Source organism: Furipterus horrens, unplaced genomic scaffold (genome assembly GCF_987537825.1).
Source record: "Furipterus horrens unplaced genomic scaffold, mFurHor1.1.pri manual_scaffold_4, whole genome shotgun sequence".
Taxonomy (NCBI): Eukaryota; Metazoa; Chordata; class Mammalia; order Chiroptera; family Furipteridae; genus Furipterus; species Furipterus horrens.
Genome location: NW_028327174.1, coordinates 6,320,868 through 6,344,712, shown reverse-complemented (window position 1 = coordinate 6,344,712; position 23,845 = coordinate 6,320,868). Strand labels below are relative to the sequence as shown.

Genomic DNA, 23,845 nt, shown 5'->3' with positions numbered 1-23,845 from the left:
GGAAAGCAAGCCCAGGGCAGCAGCATGCACTGACCAGGCCTATGAGAACATGAACAAGCACCTGCCACCAGATCTGGCTTCTCAGAATCCACGGGCTCTTTGTTCCTTTTTAAGTGTGCATGCTAAGGTATCTGTTGACCTAAAAGAATAGTTTGAGCTGCAGCTAACAAAATTTAAACAGAGGAGCAGAAGGAGTGGGCTGTTCTAAGAACAGAATGACTTAGTATTAAAAGGTCAAAAGGTTGCTGCAGCAAATCCATCCCTCTCCTTCAGTGGAAATATCAAGGTGTGTTAGGAAGCTGCCTTAGGCAGCCTCCCTGAGATTTAAGATGTGCTAAAACGTGAGTGTGCAAGCATTTTTTAACTTGCCCAGCTCATTATTGCAAAAGACACTTCCTATAAACAAATACTTCTTAAAACCAGAAGATAGATAGAGCAGTCCCCCATTATCCTCGGGGGACATGTTCCAAGGCCTGTATTTATAGCTGACCCTTGAACATTGCAGATCCACTTATATTCAGATTTTTATCAATAAGTACTATAAATGTGTTTTCCTTTTGATCTTAATAATGTTTTCTTTTTCTCTAGCTCACTTTATTGTAGGAATACAGTATCTACTACATTTAACATGAAAACTATGTGTTAAATGACTGTTTATTGGTCAGTAAGGCTTCTGGTCAGCAGTAGGTTATTAGTCGTTAAGTTTTTGGGGGGTCAAAGGTCATGTTTATAGGATTTTCAACTATTCAGGTGGGTGTTGGTGCCCCTAAACGCCCACGATGTTCAAGGGTCAGTTGTATTGTTTTTCCTATACATACATACTTATGATAAAGTCTAATTTATAAATTAGACACAGCAATAAATGAACAACAATAATAAAATGGAACTGTTATAACAATATAATGCAATAAAAGTGTTGCGAATGTGGCCACTCATTTCAGGGGATCCCCTGTTGTAGTTTCTTTACGGGCTCACTGCTTTCTGAGGCAGCGCGGTGGTGTCAGGGGGAACATGTTTTCTGCGCATGTCTTCCAACCGCAGATTTAAGGCCTTTCCATCCTAACTAAGCAGTTACCATCCCCTGTGGCTCTAACTTTCGCGGTTTGAGCTGCAACAACAAAATTAGCATAAAATTCTTTTTCCTTCTTCACAACCTACAGTTAGATTTATTCTTACCATAGATCTTAGCAACCTTAACATATGATTTCTTTCCTTAGTAAGTCAAGAACCTTTATCTTTTCATTTAAAAGAAGCGCTTTCTAGCTTCCCTTTGGCGCGTGCTAATTGTCAGCGTCACTGCTGTCGTGCTTCGGGACCATTCCTGAGGAAGGTAAGGGAGGCGGGAACACGCGCACTGCGCTGCCGGGACAGTCCACCTGCCCGGCGGGACGGCTCCTCAGTGACTGACGGGCGGGTATTTATCAACGCAGACAAGCTCAGCAAAGGGATGATCAATGTCCTGGGCGGGGTGAAGGGACAGGGCATGACATCGCACCATGCCACTCAGACCAATGTGCAGCTTAAAACGTCTGAATTGTTTCTTAAATTGTTTATCTCTGGAATTGTCCATTGAATATTTTTGAATCACTGTTAACCAGCAGTAAGTGAAAATTTGAAATGCAAAACCACGGAAGGAGGGGGTCGGGCTCCTGTACCACCTTCTTTATCTTCCGTCACCCCAAGTGAGGCCAGCACCCACGGAGACCAGCCACCCGCCCTCGCCTCCTCGTGTCTTAAATTCCTCAACCGCAATGACCATCAGCTCTTCCTCCGTGCGCTCCCTAGAACATGTCATCCCTCTGAAACACTGTGCGCCACGGTTCCTCTCCTTCTCCATGTCCCCCCGCCCCTCATTCCTTTGAGTACGTCTACCTTTGGCCTCATTGAGAAAACAAGTTCAGTGGTTCTTGTATTTCCTCTCACGCTACCAGAACTTGCCTGGCTCCGCCTCCTTTCTCATCCAGCCTAGATCCCCCTTATCCGCCACCTTAACTACTTTCTGGCCACCCGGCACTGCGGCGTCTCCTGCCTTACTTGCTGCTGGTTCCTGATCAGGAGTCGGCAGACCTCGCCGTAGGGGGCCGGAGAGTAACCATTCTGGGCTTTGTGGGACCTACGTGCCTGAAAGCAGCCAAAGCCCGTATGTAAACCAATTAGTGTGGTTGTATCCCAATACACCTTTGTTTATAAAAACAGGCAGTGGGCCAGGCTGGGCCCAGAAGCTGTATTCTGCCAATCCCTGTCCCAATCCAATTCCAATGCAAGTGACTGTCTCTTTCATTCCCACCTCCGCTGCTCAGCATTAGCAGAGAAAAGCATAGGACCCAGAGATTAGGACTCCTCCCTCCCACCAGTGCCTTATCCGTTCCCCCTCCCATTCCCTAGCGGGGCTATTCTAGTCTTTCCCAGCCTCTCCATAGCCACTGCGTCACTCTCACAGCCTCAGACAGTAAGACACAGAGGCCAAGACATACACTGTAGGGCGCCTGGAAGCTCAATGCATTTTCATTACTAAAATCAACAAACCCTCCCCTCACACCTGATGCAGCCTTTCTCCTCCTTCCTTACAGGGCCTCAGGATGAGGTGACGCCTTTTCTGTTTTGTATTCGGGGTCACCTCCCCCAGATCGTGCTCCATCACCCCCTACCTCGCCCTCTCTCGACTCCGATCCCTTACCCGGGTTCCTTTCCTACAGTAGCCTCTAAAGTGCTGCCTCCCCATTTCATCCCCCACCCATCAATCCTCCACACTCCCCGACAGAGTAATTTTCCTAAGACACATTTGTAAAGCCGCTCACCTGACTCAAAACCTTTAGTGACTTGCACTGTCTTTAAAATAATGGCCACACTTAACCTGGCATACAGAGCTCCTCATCATCTAACCCGGCTTCACTGTCCAATGTTTTCTTCTATTACTTTTTCATATGTATTTTCACTTCCTTCCCTGCTAAGCTGCTTTTAGTTTGCTTGTGAAATGTTGAGGGCTCTCTAAGGGCAAGTCATTATGGTTGGTGTTGAGGACAAAATAGTAAACGGGAGGGCATGGTTCCTTCCCTCATAAAGTTGACATTCCTCTTTGGGGGACAGACGTGAAAAACGTAACGCACATGTAATTCTATTTCATTAGAATGACAGCAAGTGCTAGGAAGGATAATTATAGGATCGTCGTTGTCGGCAGCCGTCCGTCTCGAGAGACGATGGTGTAGCTTCTTAAGAGTCTATCTGCACCGCCGAGAATGGCTGTGCAGTCCGACTCGGGAGTGACACGGTATCTGTCTCCTCCCGTGTTGAATCGACATCTTGCGATGACGCTGGAGCGTCCTCTCCAGTGAAGCTGAAGCTACAGAGCCTGGGCAGGGTGATATGGAGGGTCTGCTGTTGCCCATGCAGCAGACCACCCCTCTCTTCGCAGCTGAAGGGTCCAAGGGAAAGATGGAGTCAATACAGCTTGGCTTCAGGTGCGCCGCAGGAGTTGCCGGTGTTGACTACAACGTCAAACCACCTTAGGGACTCTGGCTCCGGATTTTCTGTCGGGGTTTACTCCCTTAGCCTTTCCCCTGAAGAGGTATGCCGCAAGGCAGCGGAGGTGATTATAGGATACAGTTTGCATATATATAAGATAGCATGCATTTGGGGGAATGGAAATAATCTAGGGGTCAGGGAATCTTGAAGAAGTGCCGTGTGAGCTGACCTCTACCGGATGAGTGAGAGTGAACTAGGGAAGGGCTGGATTACAAGTCAGAGGGAACAGGAGTCCACATGGTCTATTTGAGGATGGAAAGAACATCAGGCCGCTAAGAGGCAGAAGCTAGACCAGGCAGAGCCCGGAGGCTAGTTGAACTTTAGGAACATGGCAGGCAGTCTCTGGTTTAAGTGGGGAGTATGTGTTACCAGGCGATTCTGGATGTCCTACGGAGAATAAGTTGGGGCGCCTCAGAATTGCTTTGCTCAGGCACGACTCTGTACGACTCCTCAGCCTGGAATGCCCTTTCTGGAAGAATAGAAGTTTGCTTGTTCCTGAGACTAAGTGAGAAATTCTTGGGTACTTCTGGAAAGAACCAGAGGGGACTGGGATGGTTACGGGTGGGAGAAGTACCCCTATGGCATGTACACTTTAATACCACTGGATGGGGCATGAAAGGTGGGAACAAAACAGAGGGGCAGAAAGCAGAGAAAAGTAAATGAAGAATGCTTCAGAAGAGTTTTTGTTGTTGTTCGTGGTGGTGTTTTTTTTTTTAAAAAGACTTACCCTGTGTCATTAAGGTCTTGAGGTTTTCACCGTCCATCTGAACGATGCTGAGTGGTGTTGGTTTCTGAGAGTCCTTATTGATTACAATCTCCTTCCCTGGCTCAAACATTGTGAATGAAGGAGAGACATAGAGTGTCTCTACAGAGGCCTGGTTATAGAAAGTAGACTCTGACTTGGATATTCTCAAATTTGGGTTGATAGACTCTTCTTTACGTGATGACCAAAATGCTGGTAAAGTTGTCAGTGCTTCAGAACCTTTTGCAGCTGACTGTTTTTCTAGAGGCATTTGCAAAGGGTCTTCTGTTACAGTCTTTGTAATGGTATTATCTGATTTCTTGTCTGAACTCCCATTTTTCTGCAGAGATGGTTTATTTTCTGAGGGAGTAGGTGCCTCATCTGTAAAATAACAAATCAAAAATTAAACTGAAAACACTCTATTTCAAAACACTCTATTCCAATTTTAATAAATCAATTTCTTATGTCATAACAGAATTCTCTCCTATTTAGTTCTCTACTTTCTTACAGTGTTTCCATTCTGCCTTTGTGAAGTATACCCACACTATAATTGATACATTAGTCATTTGGTGGCTACCTTATCGCTCCTCACTGAAGCACAAGGAAAGAAAAGCTTCAAATAACTTGTCTTAAAGTATTTTCCCCTCCCCCTACTTATCTGTTTCTGAAACTACTATATATTTAGTACCTTCAAACTTTCGCCTCTTTACAAGATAAACTAGAGAAAATTTGCCATACCACACTGGTCTATCCTTACAGAAGCCCCAGCTACAAAGAAAAAAAAAGTATTTTTCTCATGAGATAAAAAATGTCCTCTTGCCCCAATGTCTCTGCAAAGCCCACAAAAGAAAAATCACTACTTTAGGCAGCAGCCTAATTTTAATAAATCCTTTGTCTACATGAGAGAAAAGACGCGATCTCTCAGAGCGTTGTGATGATTACTGAAATGTACGTTCCATTGGGCCGGGGATCTTTGTCCACTTTATTTATTAATATCACCAAAATACCCAGAATAAAACAAAGTACTTGGACTACAACAGACAGATAATATTTATTACAAATGGGAGAAACTGGAGGAGTTATAGGGAACTGAAATTGAAGGTGGGTCAGATATCAGAGTATCTTTTTAATCTATGAATTATGAGTCTGGTCCAAATTTCCAGGTGCAGATTGTTACCAACACGCACGCAGTGCCAGGGCACACTCTCAAATACTTTCATCTGAAGTTGAACACGGAAAGAAAGAAATTTATTTCTAAGAGAGTTCAGGAAATTAGGGGCATAACTGGGTGAGAGAGGGCAAAAGGAAGATTCTGTCGTTTGAAGCTTCCGAAGGAGAAGATGGTACAGGAATCATGCAGTTTGCTATCAGGTGTTTATATATCACAAGGTACCTCAAAAAGCACATTTCTGTGCTTGCATCATCCCTTTCAGGCACTGAGTTGTGAAAGAAAAGCAAATTTTCTTTGATTGTGAAAACCTTCCTTTCCGTTTCTGTCCACAGTTGGAAGCCAGTCTGGGCAAAGACGCTGCCCGTATGCCCGTTAGACAGTTCAGGGAACTACATCACTGCCTCTGCCAGGAAGTCCGCTTGTTTCCAACCTTCTCACCTCCAAATCTCTCACCGTTTAAAACTCAATTCTAGCATCACCTTCTGATGCTTTTCTCTCCTCCCTGTACCGTGTTGTTGTCTGTCTGACCGTGTCCTGTTTGGAGCCCTGGGAAAAACTCTTAACAGTTCATCTCGTTTATTACAAGGCTTCCCCCGACCTTATGAGGAGCCCCCTTCGCATCCCAGCACCTACGCGTGCCGTTCACAGAGGGGGTGGTCAACAGACGCTCACTGAGTGAGAAGACAAACCGAAGCACAAGGATAGAGAAAAAGTAATGCCTTTGTTTTTCTAAATTGAACATAGTTTCCTTAATAATTAACGAAAGGAAATGGAACACTGGTAGATGGAAACCACTTCTAGAATACTCCTAATTTGCATAATCTAAAAGACAAAAGCATGCAAGATAAAAAATAACGGTTCTGAATGCATAGAAGATTACCTACAAGAAAAAACGTGGACCTGGACAAAGCGGAAGAGGCCCGAAGGTGCTGGAAAGCACGTTACACTGGGCGTGTCCACCTCAGCCTCGCCACACCCCCCCTTTCCGCGCGGGGCGCCAGGTTAACCCTCTTCCATTAGTCACTGCTGTTTCCCAAACATCCTTCCAAAGCTCCCCTTTGTTTCGGTGACGAGGTCTACATTCCTTGAGTTTTAAAGATCCTCTGGTGCTTACTTTCTATCACTGCTCCTAGGAGACGAGCCCTCGGGCAGGCCCTCCTGTTCATTACACACCCCGTGTTCGCTCGGGTCCCTGTGTCCTCATTCTCCGTGTTAATCCACGCTTATCTTTATCGCTGTTGGTTTCTCACCCTGTCCTCCAACGCTGGAACACCCCCTCCCCCTTCTCTATTCATTTAAATCCTATCAATTGCTCAAGGACCATCTCAAATAATTACTACCTCTGGCAAGCTATTGATATTTCTAATCCCCTCTATCATTCCACCCTAATGCTTTGCTTCTCTGGAAGGGTAAATATTTATTGTGGCAAACTCGTTTTCCTCACCTAATTTTATGTGGCATAGAGCGTGTCACACATCATATTAATTTTCTGCATTCTAACTTTATAGCCTTCACCATGTTTTCGCACGCTGGAAGTCTGCAAATATTTGTTCAATTTAATAATTACTTGATTGTAAGTGATCTAGTATCAACTTTATGTTGATTTTTGTGTATAAAGATGAATACTAGATAGGAAGCCTAAAAATAAGAATGATCAGGGACTTCCGGCCAAGATGGAGGCTTAGACGGACACGCTAGGTCTCCCTCTACAACCAGATAGGAATACAACTACTTCAAAACAAAGGATAACTAGAAATTCCAGAAAATAAAGCTACACGGAAGCCCAACACATGAAGTTATAAACCAGCGGTGCCATTTGGGCAGGTAAGAGTTAAAGAAGGCAAAGCTGTCTGCGGAGCGGCGGCGGGGGCGGGGCGGCGAAAAAGCCCGGAGGCTTGGCGCGACTCCAATCAAGCCCCTGCCGGTGCGCGACTCCGGGCGCTGGGGAGAGCAGTCGCAGCATCGCCTTGAACAGTGAGGCCCAGGGGCGCGGGAGGACGGATCCCGGTCTCCTAGCGGAATAACTGTGTGTATCCATTTTGGACCCCCGCCCCCAAAGAAAGAAAGCACCACAGGGCTGCGAAATAGGTCGCAGACAGGCGCCGGGCGCTGACTTGTGACGCCAAAGGGCGCCGGTCGCTGGGTCATTACGAGTACACAGGCACCGCCCCCGACAGCCAGCCCAGGAAAACAAAACGCATCTGTCAAAATGAGGCAGACAACTATAGAGATCCCGGTGGTGCAGCTCACCAGGCAGCAGATAGAGAACCTGACAGATGAACAGATAAGAAACCTGTCAGAGGCTCAGTTCTGGGCCATTGTTATCAGGTGGCTTACAGAATTCACAAAAGAGCAGGAAAAAGATATGAAAGAAGCGAAAAACTTTCATAACGAAAGGAACAAAACCATGTACGAGACAGATGGTGAGGAATCCAGAGTTCATTTCAACAAACTGGAATATGGAGAAGGAAGAAGCAGTCAACCAATGCAGCGAGAGGAAATAGGAAGCAACAATGAGACGATCAGAAACCTCTGGGACAGCTATAAAAGGCCCAACATAAGAATCATTGGTTTGCCAGAGAATGAGGAAGATGAACTAGAACTTGAAAAATTGAGTGAAAACATAATAAAGGAGAACTTCCCAGACTTGGGGAAGGGAATAGACCTGCAGGTCCAGGAAGCAAGGAGAGTTCCCAAGAGACTGGACCCAGGGAGAACCACCCCAAGACACATTATAATCAAAATGTCAAAAATTAAAGATAAAGAGAGAATCTTAAAAGCAGCAAGAGAGAAGAAAAGAATTATGTACAAAGGGGTCCCAATTAGACTATCAGCTGACTTCTCAAGGGAAACCCTACAAGCAAGAAGGAACTGGCAAGAAATATTCAAAGTAATGAAAATCCAAAACCTACAACCACGAATACTCTATCCAGCGAAATTGTCATTCAGAATAGAAGGACAGAGAAAGTGTTTCCAGGACAAAATAAAACTGAAAGAGTTCATTAGATCCAAACCACTGTTATATGAGAAGTTAAAGGGACTGGTTTAAATAACAGAAGATAGGGAGATGAAACAAAGGCAAACGAAACAGGCAACGAGAGTGGAAAAGGAACTGTGGGTAAGGGAAGCATAGTGGGGGGAGGTCAACAGGGAGGGGGAGTGGGGAGAGGGAGGGAGATGATATAGGAATTGGGTATCATGGTAGGAGGGAAGGGAATAGACAGAGGTTGGGAGGAACTGTATGCACAACTAATGGACATAATCTAAAAGGGGGGGACAACTGGAGGGAGGGGGCCACCGGGTGGAGGGGAGCAGAGGGAAGGGAAATTGGCACAAATGTAATATTTTAATCAATAAAACACATTAAATCTGAAAAAAAAAAAAAAAAAAAAAAAAAAAAAAAAAAGTAAAGGAAAAATTAAATGTAAAAAAAAAAAAAAAAAAAAAAAAAAAAAAAAAAAAAGAATGATCAATCAAGAAACACTTAGCACCTACTGTTTGTACTGGACTGTATTAGATTCTGGACATACGTAAGTGGAAGTCATAGTTCCTATCACCAATAAACTTAAGATCAAGTGTGCATTTTACATAGACAGGTAGAAAAAAAGAATACATATATATAAATATACAGACATGTAAATATATAGATAGATATTTGCTATATCTGCACACCCAAAAGTTTACAGGGTGAGGCAAGAGTAAGTTTACAGTTGTGGGTATGCAAAACACAGAGTTTATTCTTATATTATTATTTATGAAGTATTGTATTATTTTCCATATGAACAACCATAAACCTACTTTTGCCCCACCCTGTATGTATGATGACACATAAAAATAAAAATTACTAAATAAATAATACAGTTCACTATCACAATGTCTAGGAGATTGTAGTTTCTCAATAAATGAGTGAACATAAAGAACATATTTGTATTGGGTTGGCCAAAAAGTCTGTTTAGTTTTTTCCATGAAAGATACATTTTTCATTTTCAGCAATAATTTTATTGATTTGGATATTTTGAGTGTGTTGGCTACCTCCCACTAGTGGCTTCTAGTTGGTAGAGGCCAAAGGTGCTGCTAGACACCTTCCAGTGCGTAAGACAGCCCCACAGCAAAGAATTATTTGGCAGAAATGTCAATAGTACCAAGAAACTTCACAAATCACTTCTGACACGTTTGATCAGTCACAGCAGCTTCTCCACACACTGCACAAATCTTATTTTGCATTTCGGTTGCATTTTACCTTTCTTGAAATAATAAAGCATAATATGCCAGAAAAGTTGCGTGTTTTATCCCATCTTCAATATTAAAATGGCTGCACAAAAATTCACCAATTTTGATGTTTTAAAAAAAAATGCACGCTGATATGACAGCTGTCACAATACACTAACAAAGCTGTTTTGAATGAAGTTAAGGACCACTAAGCGCTACTAGAGCCAAAGTATAGAAAACACTAAACAAACTTTTTGGCCAACCCAATATAAAGGTAAAATGCTTCAGTTCGGATGTTCCTAAAAGCAGACTCTGAGAAAGAGATTTGGACGCAGGTAGTTGATTTGACCCATGACCCCAAGAACCCAAGTGCGGGAATAGGAAAGGTAAAGTAAAAAAGGGACAAAAGCCAACAGAATGTGTTAATGATCAGGTTTCCTATTAATGTGGACAAATGAGGCTCAATCCTGCTGACTGCCTTGGTGTTTTCCATTCAGGGATGGGAAGGTGGACTATTTATCCAATGTCTTGCCTTCACTGATTGAGGGTTGCCTCTATGAGCACAAAATCTTTGGCATTTCTTGACTGCCCTGCACTTAGGCTGAACAAGTCTCTCAGCTCCAAACCAAGCCAAACCAAAGCAAAGCAAACCAAACCGTCTCAGGTATAGAAGCAGAGAGACTCAGGCACTCTCAGTGTATATGGAAACTGGTCACCAAGTCTGCAGTTGTACTCAGGGGCAGATCAAGAGAATGTCGGGATGAGGGGCATTAATAGCATTTGCAACCACACATGCTATGTTTACCAAGATAGACCACACGGTGGGCCATAAAACAAGTCTCAGTAGTTTAAAAGCTTAAGATCTTACGTTAAGTTCTCTGACCACAGCGGAATTGAATTAGAAATAAATTAACAGTAATTCACTCAGAAAAAACTTCCAAATATTTGGAAATTTTAAAACACACTTCAGAAGTCCATGGGTCCAAGGAGAAATTCTCTCTGTTAACCTTGTTGGTATTGATTAGACTTCCTCTTCCGTCTAAGCTGGAACCGGGACTGGATGTAATCTGCTGCTTGAAACAACTAAAAAGTTTGAACAAAACAAATGAAACAGCATTTGTAGACACTGCACTCAGGCAGGGCAGGACAGTGAGTCCTGAAAGAGGTAAGTAAACAAGGTGAGCCCCATGCCTGTCCCAGTGTACTGCCTGGAGAGAGTTTCCAGGCCATAGAGGAGGGAGCGGGAACCCAGGGGACACAGTGTCCTCTGAGTTGAGCAGATGGAGCTGGGAGTCTCGAAGGCCAGCAGGATTGGAGTGTGCAGGGCAGAGCACCAGAGAGACGCTTGGAGGTCTGCTCATCAGCGCTAGCAGGCGGGGAAACTACCTGAAGCTACGGCAAGCACCCCTGGAAGGAGCAGGCGGCATGATCCTAGAGCTCATGTGGGCTGGAAGTCCACGCTCCCAGCCACTGAGCACCTCTTCATCCACAGTGCACTGCTAGGGGGCTGTGAAAGAGCGCAGCTGCTTTGGGAGGCAGTTTGGCTGTTCCTTAGCAAGGTAAACATTGAGGAGGGGGGGAGGGGGGCGGGACAGGGGGGAGCAATGGGGGAAGATGGGACAGCTGTAATAGAACAACAATAAAACAGTTAAACATAGAATTACTAAATGACTCAGCCACTCCACTCCTAGGCATTTGCTCAAGAGAAAACCAAGCATAGGTCCTCATAAAGACTTCATGAATGCTTATAGCAACTTTATTTGTAATAGCCAACATCTGAAAACAACCCAGATGTTCACCAACAGGTGAATGGATAAATAAATTCTAGTATATCCATAGAGTGAAATGCCACTCAGTGATAGAAATCAATGAGCTATTAATACATACAATGACACGGATAAACTTCAAAAAATTATGCCAGTGTAAGAGAAAGCAAACAAAGAAGTACCTACTATATGATTCCACTTATAGGAAAGGCAAACTAAGCTATGATGACAGAAAGATTAGAGGTGACAGGGACTGGGATGGGGCAGGGCAAGGCAAGGCACAAAGAAACTTTGGGGTGATGAATATAGTCATTATCTTGACTGTGGTTGTCATTTCATGGGTAGATACACATGTCAAAACCTATCAAATGATACACTTCATAATTTTTTTAATTCTTACCCGAGGATATGTTTTTATTGATTTTAGAGAGAGAGGAAGGGAGAAAGGGAGAGAGAGACATCAATTGGTGGCCTCCTGTGTACACCCTGACGGGAATCAAAGCTGCAACCCAGACAGATGTACTCACAGGGAACTAAGTCCACAACCTCTTGGTGCACGGGATGGTGCTCCAGCTGACGGAGCCACCCAGCCAGGGCCAAATTATACACTTCAAATATATGCATTTATTATATGATAGTTATATCTCAGTAAAGCTGCTAGAACCATGACTGGCTCATTGTGCGTTTGTCTCTTAACTGGCCTCTGATAAAGCGCTTTAGGAAAACTATTGCTCTATCTTTAAATGACATGCTCTGGGCTGGGAGGGAAACAGAAATAAGGGAACTGACCAGGAGACCAATGAGATAATCCAGGTTAATTCAATACCAAAACAAGTATGGGTAAACTATAAGTTCAGGCACTACGTCAGGTGCAGATGTAAAATTGGTTGAAGGAAGTCTTCTAAAAGAAGTGACATTTGAGCTGAGCTAAAAGGATAAGAAAAAGCCAGCCAAGATGAGAAAGACGGGAAGGGTGTCCACGCAGACGGAACGGCCTCAGCAAAGGAGCGAAGGCTACAGCATGCCGTGTAGTGAGGGCGGGGCAGGTATAAACCATTCAGCGTCACCAGTGCAAAGTGTGCGTGGCAGAGCGGCGGGGCCGGATCTGGAGAGAAAGGAAGAAGCCAGGTCTGGCGGGTCTTTTGCCTGACAGGCAGGAGTGACGAGGAGTGAAATGAAAATCTTCCTACATTCTCTGTGAGACTCGTTCCTCTGCAGATGCTTCCACGCCACTTTGCTGGCCCTCCTCCAGCTCTCTAGGCCATCTTTTCGATAGTCTTCCCTGGTTCTGTTTCCTCTGACTTGCAGACAGTCTTATCCTTGACCCTTTCTCTTCTGTCCCCACAGTCTCCCTTCTGCCTCTTTTACCTGATTCCCGACTTCCAGGGTGATGTCAGTTAGGTGAACATACATGTTCACACCTCAGTGTCTTTGCTCATGCTCTTCCCTCAGCCTGAAATATTCTTCATCCCTGTCCTCCCCCTCTACCAAAAATTGCTTCACTCTTCAACACTTATTTCAAATACAACCGCCTTTGTGAAACTTTTCTTTAACCTCCAAGTTATTGTAAAACGAATCCTTCTTTTCTTTGCTTTTGCTTAATACAATGTGAATATTTCTATTTTCACTTATTATTTCAAATATTATCAGTTCATTTGGTAAACATTTATTAAGTACAAGGATGTGGCTCTGATAACAGTTATACATAAATTTATTGTTTATGGCTTTTGTAATTTCTTGTTTATGGGTCTGTCACCTCCAGTAGACTGCAAACCCCTTCAGGGCACACATCTTGTTCAATTTGTTCAATCCATATGTGACTAGTACCTGACAGTCTTTTGGTAAGTGTTTGTTCAATGAATCACTATCTGAATAGTTTAATCATTAAGATAACTCAATGGTAGAGAAAGTCTTAGAGGACATTCTAGTTCAGTCCCTTTGTGACTGACATGAGAACCCGAGACTTCCAGGATCCAACAATGATTAAAGGGCAGAAGCAGGATGAGAACCCCAGGTTCCTGAATTCTAAACCAATTCTCTTTTTACTAGGGGAGTAAAGGAAGGAACAAAAAATCCGGCAGAACCTGCTGTACCAAGTACTTCTTCACTAAACACTTGTTCTGACGGTTCATAACTGGGAAGGGACGCAAGTTTACCTCTGGGTCACTCCCTTTGTCCCGGGCAGGGCCCTGCGGAGAGGAACTGAGGTAAGTACACAGCTGGCCTGTGTCCCTTGGATCCATATAAAGAATGAGTATCACTCATGGAAACTTCTCTGAAGCCCAGGAGAACTTGTGGGCTTTTCACGGAGAACGGCAATGAATATTTTCTCTCTGTCTAAACCCAAAGCACATAAATGTATCCTCTGTAAACACTAAAGCGACCGTTTTGTGAGGGCTTCCCAGCTTTCTCTGAAAGAGTTTCTCTGAATCCCATTGACAAAGCAGAGAGGACGAGAGAGTGGGTTAATTTGCTGGGCTTGCTTTGTCTGGTTTCTCATTTTCTTGCCATTCAAACCTGAACGTCAAAGAGCTTTGCTCTCAGTATCTATCCCGCAGACTCCGGGCCGGGAAGCCCCGTTTTACATTCAGATTACACCCAGCTTTCTTTACTGTACTGCGCTTTACACCTGCTAATATATTTGATTAATGCAAAACCGGGACCTTGAAATGCTGGCTTGATTAGTCTTGATAGTTATCTTTAGGAAGAAGCTTATTCTCTATGTAAGACATCAGACTGCAAATTCAAATACAGACTCTCACTAAAATGCCTGAAATAAGGGGAAAAAACCCACCACCATGCTCTGAGCCTACGGACAAAAGAGAGTAGCTACACTATTGAAGCGATTGTAATGTTTTTGCTAGGTTGGAGATGATGATGAAACCCTTCTGAAAGAGAACTTCAGATTTAATCTGAGTTAAGAGACTTTGCCTACAGATAGGAACATTCCATACTGGTAACTCTTTTTCATTTTTCAATAATTCTACTGCCTTGTTCCAGGTGCTATGATTATTGAATATTATTTTATATTCCATTACACTGTGAATCTAGTAATGGGTATTATATTCCAACAGAGCTATTGCTGTGATCAATTCTCCTGCTGGTCTGATAAATAGTATCCAATTATAGCTACAAAGCAGAGAGCTGGCAAGCATGACAAAAGACGGGCCCCAAAATATGTCTTTCTGTGGTTTAAAAATGTGTAACTGAAGGAGCTTCTACTTTAGTAATTATGTTAATCAAAGGAAACAGAATCTGAAGATATTAAGGCCATTTTGTTAAGAGGTCAGCCACAGTTATAAATTAATATGGAAGAATTATTTGAATTGCTCATTGAAATATTGGTGTAAAGTAGACAAGTCATTAATTTAAAAGTGAATATTTAACGTGAAACAACATATTTGACATGAAAATATTAATATATTTGTCTTACAGTATATATATGAAACCCCAAATAAGCATAATGTTAGAATAGCTATAATTTACCTACAGTCTGTGGTGTGTGTGTATGTGTGTGTTACACACAATTGTAGGTTCTGAGAATTTTTTATTGTATATCATGACATTTAACTGTATTATATTATACCCAAATATTAAAATAAGAAAACGTATTTGGAAAATGTAGCTACGAAATATGCTAAGTATATGTACTACTTCTTTCAATATAAATTTGAGTTAATGGTTTAACTTCTCATAGGAAAACAGATTTACAGACACATTTAAAGGTGCTTTTCTTGAAAAATCTCTTCAAGTGGACACCTAAAGATTTTTAGACCATGAGAGTGGGTCATATAAAACAGGTACACGAACCAAGTGTCGCTGGTTCGATTCCCAGTCAGGGCACATGACTAGGTTTCATGTCAGGTCCCCAGTTGGGGGTGCAAGTGAGAGGCAACCACACAGTGATGTTTCCCTCCCTCTCCTTCTCCTTTCCCCTCTCTTTAAAAATAAATAATAAAATAAACAAATAAATAAATAATTTTAAAAAAGAAAAGGAAAACAGGTACAGGATTCTCATGATTAAATTTTATGTCATAATTATACTTCTATCAATAATAAAAGTCATAATTTCATTCAATGAATTATCATGATCAAATTGGAGGCTGAAAATGCCTCCGGGAAGCTGGTGATCACCACTATCTTGGTGTTCTGTCTTTTAGGCGGGAGGGCAATGGAGTCCGGTCTCCGGAGCGCTGAGGCCTCCATGCTCTACAGAGCGCACTCCGGGCCGAACAGACGCTCTGGCGTCTGAAGATCAAGTGGCACCTGACAGACAGTAGGCGTTACGGAGTCGTCGGGCATTGTTATGAAATGGTCGGTAGAAGTGGGATCACGAGGGAGCTCCTGCCTGGGCCTGCCGGGAGGCAGACGGGAGTGTGAGCACACCCAATGCTCGCCCCCAGAAGCCCCTGCACTTGTAGCCCACAAGCATGATGCGCCCCCTTTGTGCCCACCGGTTCTGGCATTTAAGGCCGAGAGAAGCAGTGTGCTGTGGAAGGATGGCGATGAGAAGAACTCTAGTTCTTAAACATTTTCCCCAGTAGACATACAGACCAATAATAAAGTTTCCCACTTTGATGCTGAGGAAAAATCATGTGTGACTCTGCAGCACTGCAACAAATCTTTAGATGTCATTTCAATTGAGAACTCATGCGAAATGCTATTCCTCAGGAAGCACGAGTGATCTATTACTCAAAATAAGCAAACACCCTACCACCAAAAAAAAAAAAAAAAAAAAAAAAAAATCAACAACAACAAAACCCAAAGCAAATCATAAACCCCCCAAAACCCCACCTATTAAAACTTAATAAATTATATATGGCCCTTTGGAAAACACCTCCCTGAATACCTAAGATGATATAGACCATTTCTCTCCCCCAACCCCAGACGGAGACAGCTGTATGGTTCTTGTTCTTAAAGCTCTTAGCTTACATTTTAATAATGTGACTTACAGCATTATATTGTAATTCATCAATTAATGATTTATCTATTTATCTTTTTATTCCAGCACTTCCCATATGTTTTCATTTATTCATTTATGCAACCATTATGTTGAGGTTATATACTGTGCCTGAAAATATGAAAGCCAGCTGAATTAGACCAGCAAAGGCTTTACACACTGTAATTCTTGGAATTATGTAACACATAAGATAAAATAACCACAAATATATTTATTATGTTTATAGAAATAGAAGCTGGAATATATAAGTGAGGAATCAGAGATTTATCAAAATAAAACTAAGCAGATGTGGCAAAGATCCAGTAAACTTCTAAAAATGAAAAGTAAAATAATTGACATTAAAAAAAAAATTGGCTGATTTAAATGGCAGACTAAGTCCAGTTAGAGAGAAAATTGGAAACCGGGAGATAGGTACCAAGAAATCATTCACAAATACAGCATGGAGATCAAAGAGAACAAAATGTGGATGTGAGGCGCGAAGTCAAAGTCACCCCCCGTCGGAGTCCTGGGCCATCCCATCGCCGTGCTTTTGGGCTGGTGGCCCGCTCTTCCTGGCCTCCTCTTTCACTTCCCTTTCCCTTCGCTCTCTGGATGTCCGCATATGGGACAAAGCAGCCTGTGGGCCTCAGCCCCCTCCTCTGAGCTCCGCTCTGCTGGGGTGTTAGGGCAGAGGAGGGGGGGGGGGGAGAGACAGGTGTCTGCTCTTGCTCACCTGGCCACCGCTGTGGTCATGGACCTGCTGACTGTTGTTGCCCCTTTGCCTTACTATGGCCTTCACGCCCTCTCTAGGGGTGAGGATAAGTGTACCCTGGGAGCCCCCAAACTGCACCTTTCCCTAAAGCGGGACATCCAGGTCTGGTTCAACTGATTCCAACGACCTCCCTGCTGCTAATTCTCACTTCAGTTTTATCTAATCTCTTATTTACTCTTTCTGTATCCACTGAATTTTTACCTTCAAACAATTTTATTCCTCCTTTGTGAAAGTTTTATTTGGTTATTTCAAATCTGTCTCATCACCTGTTCCTTATTGATTCCATCTTTTTTTTCTTAAACATTTCATACTCAGCTGTTTCAAATTCTTCAGCTAATAGTTCATAGCTGAAATCCTTGTAGGCTAAATCTGTGATTTGCAGCTCTGTAGACTGTCGGTCTTGCAGGCTTGTTCCCTTGTGTTTTGGGCTGTCACTGATGGTAATGTTGTGTTTGGCTGCGGTTAATCCATGAGAGTCCAGGGGGTCTGTATAGGGCAATAGCAGAGTGAACTTTCTGGACATCTTTGACAATCCAATATGGAGCCTCTGTCAGCCATGACAGTTATGTCAAGTGCCACATTGAGACTGAGGTCATGGGAATGCCCTTAGGAGGGGCCCGGACATTCAAAGCCACATATCTGGACACTTGGATAAGGACTCCACTGGACACAAACATGAGTGGGACCCCTGTCCATGGTGGGCTTGTAAGAACTCAGAGCTCTGACCACCCAACGCTTGAGCTTGGCTATACCACGGGCCGGGCTCGGAGTCCTGCTGGACTTCCATTCCACCAGTCATGGGAGGCCACTGCGGCCGCCTGGCTTAGACCGAAGCCCGTCTCTCCACCCACAGACACTGTCGGTGACCGAGACTTCGCCCTGGACGCTCGCTCTGCTTGCTTCTATGGCACAACCTCCCTAGGACGCCGTTGGCGTATTGGGGGTCGCCCCTAATAAACCTGGCACTGTGGAAAGACAAATGTGTGTGAGGGAATCCTTCCGGGGATGCTCCCGGGCTCACGACAGGGTCTAAATCAGCCTGTTTTCTTCCAGAAGGAATGGCTTCAGTTAGGAGCCAGGGCTACAGACTAGAGCCAGCTGACCCCGTTCGGTGCTTCCCTGAATGCAGAAGTCCAAGACCCCACTTCCCCCCTGCTGCTGGCTGGGCCCTAGAGTTCTGAGTGGGAAGCTGTACCAGTGCTTGGCTTCAGGGAAACCTGCCTTAGGGTTCCTTCACCCTCAGAGCTCCCTGCTCCAATCAGGTTTCAGCTCTCAGGTGGGTCGCCCTTGTCTGCTTCTGCTCTGCTCTGTTCTCCCCTTGGAGATTCCCTTTCGCTCCCATGCATCCAACAATGCATTCAAAGCCATCTTTTATCCAGAATCTAGTTTTTAAAATAAAAAAAATAAAAAAAAAACAGCAGGGGGACCTTGGGAGTGTGTAGTCTACTTACTACACTGCTGAAAATGAAAGAAGTCGGGAAAATAGTTTTTATCCCGCAGATAATAAAAAGCCATTAAAGGCTTCTCTGAAGTCCTGTGTGTTGTACAGATCACTGCGGAGATGATGTGGCAGAGAGACAGGACTGAGACTCAGGCCAGGAGATCCCTGACGCGGGTATTCTAACAATACAAGTAACAGATGAGAAAGGCTCACAAAGTAGGGATAGAGGTGACAGTTAAAATATAATTATCAAAGAATTGTCACCATTTAGGGATTGAATAATTCTGAAGAATTACGCTTTTTTCAAGTTCACAGGTAGCAAGGACTGGTAACTATCATTATCAAATTACTCAGCATTCCTTTCTGAGGTTTTCTTTCCTCTATTAAATGAGTGCAATGCTTCTGCAGGGGTTCAGAACAAACAGGCCATCCCAAGATGTGCCACTCTGGAATGTAGATTATTTCATGCTAAAAACAATGAAGGCCTAGAAGGCTCAGAAAGAGCCTTTGTCCTTCCCCCTACCCACCTGAAAGAACTGAACGCAGAGGAGTAGAGGGCGGAGGCCCCAGGAGGGGAGCTACCATCACAGGTAACTATGGGTTAATTTGAATTAGGAAGGAACCTAGCAAGGCCTGTTTGATCAAAACCCATCCTGTGCCCTATTGTTAAAGATGGCCCAGCAAATACTTATTTACTGAACGTTAACTTTTATGTCTCCTTGTGTGATGCATTACTTCCCTTTTGAAGTCCTGGAGCCCGACTTTCCCCTCCTTGTGACATAAATATCTCATTTTGCCTCATTGTCATTGAAATTTTTGTGCCTATGTGAATTACCTGTGTGCACATGTGAAAAGTTGATTTCTCCCATTAATTTGCTGTACGCCATTTGAATTATTCTACCAGCCAGAAAGATGAACTAAGTAGGAAAGAGGAAAGTTTCCCATCCCCGATACTTCCAAGAAAGCAAGACACCTTTTCCATTTATACTTATTAGAAACACCCGACCTTTGTAGGGGCAGCGGGCCCTTTGCTTATCTTGTCTCCAGGCCACACTGCACGCTGATCCCAGAGAAACACCTGCTGCAAATCTTGAGGTTTCACAGTCTCTGGGTTTTGACTCTAACATCGTTAATTTACTAAGTTGGGGTCTGGAGAGCTCCTATCTTCACAATCAATAAAAATAATAGGAACACTTCTTATTAGTATCAACATTAAGAAATCATGTAACTTTATTGAATAGAATTCTGTTTCCACAAAGAATCAACAATATCAAACATTCCTTCTACATCTCATTCCATGTTTACCCTGCTGACACCCCCAAGCTTCTCCTGTTCTCTCTTCAGTATCTTACCATTTTCTGACCCATCCAATACACAATTCTGTAAAGAGTGAGGGCCTACTTTGTCCCAAGCATTGTGCTAGTAACTGGGGCTACGGGGGTGAAAGGATGAAGAAGGAAGTATTAGGAGACACAGGCTCCCTCCCCACGACTCCCACATGTGCTGAATCCCCAAGGCCCTTTCCACAAGCAGAGTCTCCTAAATAGGAAGCCACCTCTGCCCACGAGGGAGTTTCATGATGGGTCCAGAGGTGAAGAGTTAAAAACAAACCAAAACCAAATTAACTTGGAATTTGGGAAGAACTATTGGTTTAGCTTGTCTACCCCACCCCAAGCTCAAGTGTCTACTTCAGACTGAAGACCCTCTGAGGGAGGAGATAAATAGAACAGCAAGAGTTAGATAAGGCGGGAGAGGTCTTGTACCCTGAGCCTGTCCAGGGCCAAGTCTTAGGAGCAGGGAAGGCCAGGGATGGGCTCGTCATCCATCTGTCCGACAAGTATTTCTTGAGCGCCTAGCTTGCCACTCTTCTAGGAACTGAGCATTCAGCAGTGAACAAAACTGAGGAAAAAAGTTTCCTTCATGCTGCTTTCATTCGGAGGGTGAAGAGGATTTCTGCTCGTTTCCCAGGTGGAGCCCGGGTAGGTGAGCAACATTTTGTAACCGCCCCCTCCCCTGCATCTCACGCTGGTAGAATAGGATGGAAGCAGTAGAACAAAATGCAAACAGGCAGGTCTGGGAAGAGAGTACCTCGTCAGCCTCTCCGAGACCCCTCTACGTGACAGAGAGGTGGGGAACCCCCAGCAGTGCCCGAAGGTTGCAGAACCAGCCGAGAGGGCGGCAGAAGTGAGAGGATACGGACCGCATGGCCTAAACGCTTAACGCCAGGGCAGCGCTGTCAGCTGTCAGGGGACACAGGCAGGAAGAGACGTGGACAGTTAGGGAACAGTGGGGTAAGCAGTCACGGCGAAGCGGTGCCCAGGAGCCAGGGAGCAGATAGCGCCTCCATTCTCAAAGCCATGAGGCCAAGCTGGTACCTGAAACTTTGATGCCATCCTCCAGGGGAAGGGAGACAAAAGGGGAATCCTGAACTGCCTGAATTTAAGCTGGAAAACGACTGTGATAACAAAATAATAAAGGTTATATTTTCTGCCGTCAAGAAATTGAAGATTATCTTGAATTAGAGAAAAATACAGGGACTACTTTTGGCAGAGTTGAGGTCACGGCTTAAAAATATCACACCCGTGACTCAGCATGAGTGACCACTGCTGACTTTGAGGGGCTCCCCCTCCCCCGACAGCCCTTTGTCTTTCTTCACCCACCTCTTCCAGTTAAGAGAGCTCCTTAGTTCTCCCTCTGCCCTCGAAACTTCTCTTCCGCTAGCTGCGGAGCCCCACCCGGAACCAGGGAGAGGTCACCCATGCTGTGCCTCTGCGTTCCTGCCGCACTAGAGACAGACCCTGGTTTCAGACCGGACTTGAAATGACACGAAAGGAAAAGCTAAATAATCTCTGGCCCAACGCCGATGCCCACTGCATTCCCTCTCTATACCCTTGAACGTTATTTCAAACTGTATGTGTTCTGAGTACTTCCACCTTTTACACAGACTCTCTCTAGCCACTATAACAATCCAGTGGCAACAAGGGATGAGGAAGTCTCCAAAAGATGGCTCTGCTGGTAGCAAACCTCACGGGTCAACTTCGAATTGCACCGCTGTTCTTTTGAAACACTATGATGAACCTTCTCTGAAGACGCATTGAAAGTACATGCAAAAAATACAGAAATATCATTTCAAATGATACTAATTTAGCCAACTAATATTTAGCAGAGCCCTTATTAGGTGGCTGAGAGCTGGATTGATAGTCAGAGAATACAATAATGAACAAGACAGACACTCTCTCTCTCTCTCAAAAAAGAAATCATTGTCTGGCACCTCATTTGCAGCACTAAGGCTAAACTCACCAAGGCTGGAATCGTCAGTAACTGTGCGACCCGTTATGGCACCTGCCTCAGGAAAACAGGGAAGAAAGTTGAAGGCATCCAGCGGCCAAGTACACTTGCTCCTTCTGTGGCAAAGTCAAGATGAAGAGCCGAGCCCTGGGGTCCAGCCCTGTGGGTCCTACGTGGAAACAGCGGCTGCCGGGGCCCAGACCGACAGGCGAGTCTGCCATCAGGCCACTGAAGGAGCTGAAGGGGCAGTGGCAACTCTACAATTTGAAACATTGCTAGACTGTAATAAATGGGTTCATTTATATTGCACAAAAAAATCATAGTCTAATTAATGGAAGAGACTAGAGAGCCCAGAAATAAACTGAGGCCTCTATGGTCAATTAATTTACTACAAAGCAGCTGAGAGTAGTACAACGAGGAAAGGACAGTCTCTCCAATAAATGGTGTCGGGAAAACTGGACAGCCACGTGCAAACAGATGACACTGGACCCACACACAAAAATTAACTCAAAATGGACCAAAGATTTGAATGTAAGACCTGAAACTGTAGAAGCCCTAGAGGAAAACAGGCAGCGAGCTCTGTGGCATCAGTTTTGGCGACAGTTTTTTGGATTTGACACTGAACGCAAAGACAACAAAAGCAAAAATAGACAACTGGGACTACATCAAACTAAAAACCTTCTGCACAGCAAAGGAAACCATCAATGAAATAAAAGGACAACCTGCTGAATGGGGAAAACATTGCAAAGCATATAGCTGAAAAGCATTAATATCCAAAATATATAAAGAACTCATATAAGTCAATAGCAAAGAACCAAACAGTCTGATTTTAAAAATGGGCAGAGGGTCCAAATAGACATTTTTCCAAACAAGACAAAAAACAGCCAACAGGCACATGCAAAGGTGCTCAACATCACTCATCATCAGGGAATGCAAATCAAAACCACAATGAGATGTCACCTCATACCTGTTAGAAAGGCTATGATCAAAGAGATAAGAAAAAACAAATGTTAGAGAGACGGGGCCTACACAGTCTGTCTTAGTCCGGAAGGGCTGGTGTGACAAAATAGCACAGACTGAGTAGCTTACAAACAACAGAAATTGATTTCTCTCAGTTCTGGGGTTTGAAGCCCAAGATCAGGGTGAGGGCAATAGTCAGGTTCTGGGGAAGGCCTTCTTCCCAGCAGCACACTGCTGACTCCTTACTATGTACTCATATGGTGGAAGGGGCTAGGGAGCTCTCTGGGGTCTTTGTTTATAAATCGCCAATTCCATTCATGAGGGTTCCTTCCTCATGACCTAATCACCTCCCAAAGGCCCCACCTCCTAATAATATACCCTTGGGCATTAGGTTTTCAATATATGAATTTGAGGGCAACACAGACCATAGCCTTGCCATTTTGCCTAGGAAGCTCCAGGTTTACATCTATTATCCTGGCATAATAATTAATTGTTTCCCCTTTTACTTCAAAAATGTCTTCGTTTGGACAATAAATTATATGGTCACCTTTACTGATACAACTTTCTTTACCTTTCTGGCCTCATCTGGTACCTTTCCTGCTATCCACTTAATCCAGGGCACTGCTGATTTTCTTTCAGTTCTCCTAACCTGTCCAACTTCCTCCTGCCTCCTGGTCTCTCACACACTGTTCACTCTGCCTAAGATGTTCTCTTCTCTGCTCACTTGGTCTAGTTCATTCTGTGGAATAGAGAAAACAGTGTAGTGAACTGTTTTTCCAAGTGTGGGTTGTGACTTGTTGGTGGGTTGTATCCAATTTTTGTGGGTCGCATCCAATCTTTTTTCAAAAGGTGAAACTGTCTAGAAGAGAATAGACCAGAGTACATTGTTTGTGAAATTACTGCTTTGGGGCACGTGTGAGTGTGGGCACTGGGTCATGATGTCAAAGGTGTCTCTGACTGGGTCACTGTCAGAAGGTTTGAAACACATCGGCATAGGCTCCGGGATGAGACTGTTTTGATCTAAATCCTGACTTT

The 23,845-nt window shown here is 44.0% G+C and overlaps 1 protein-coding gene across 1 annotated transcript in view; it reads right to left on the bottom strand.

The window, feature by feature from the left end:
- Positions 1-23,845, bottom strand: part of ENTHD1 (ENTH domain containing 1) — a 93,058-nt gene that overhangs the window by 5,529 nt on the left and 63,684 nt on the right. Inside the window, exon 5 of the mRNA XM_090275323.1 lies at positions 4,250-4,645. Coding sequence (XP_090131449.1) covers positions 4,250-4,645 — 396 coding nt within the window. The remainder of the gene's footprint in view (positions 1-4,249; positions 4,646-23,845) is intronic.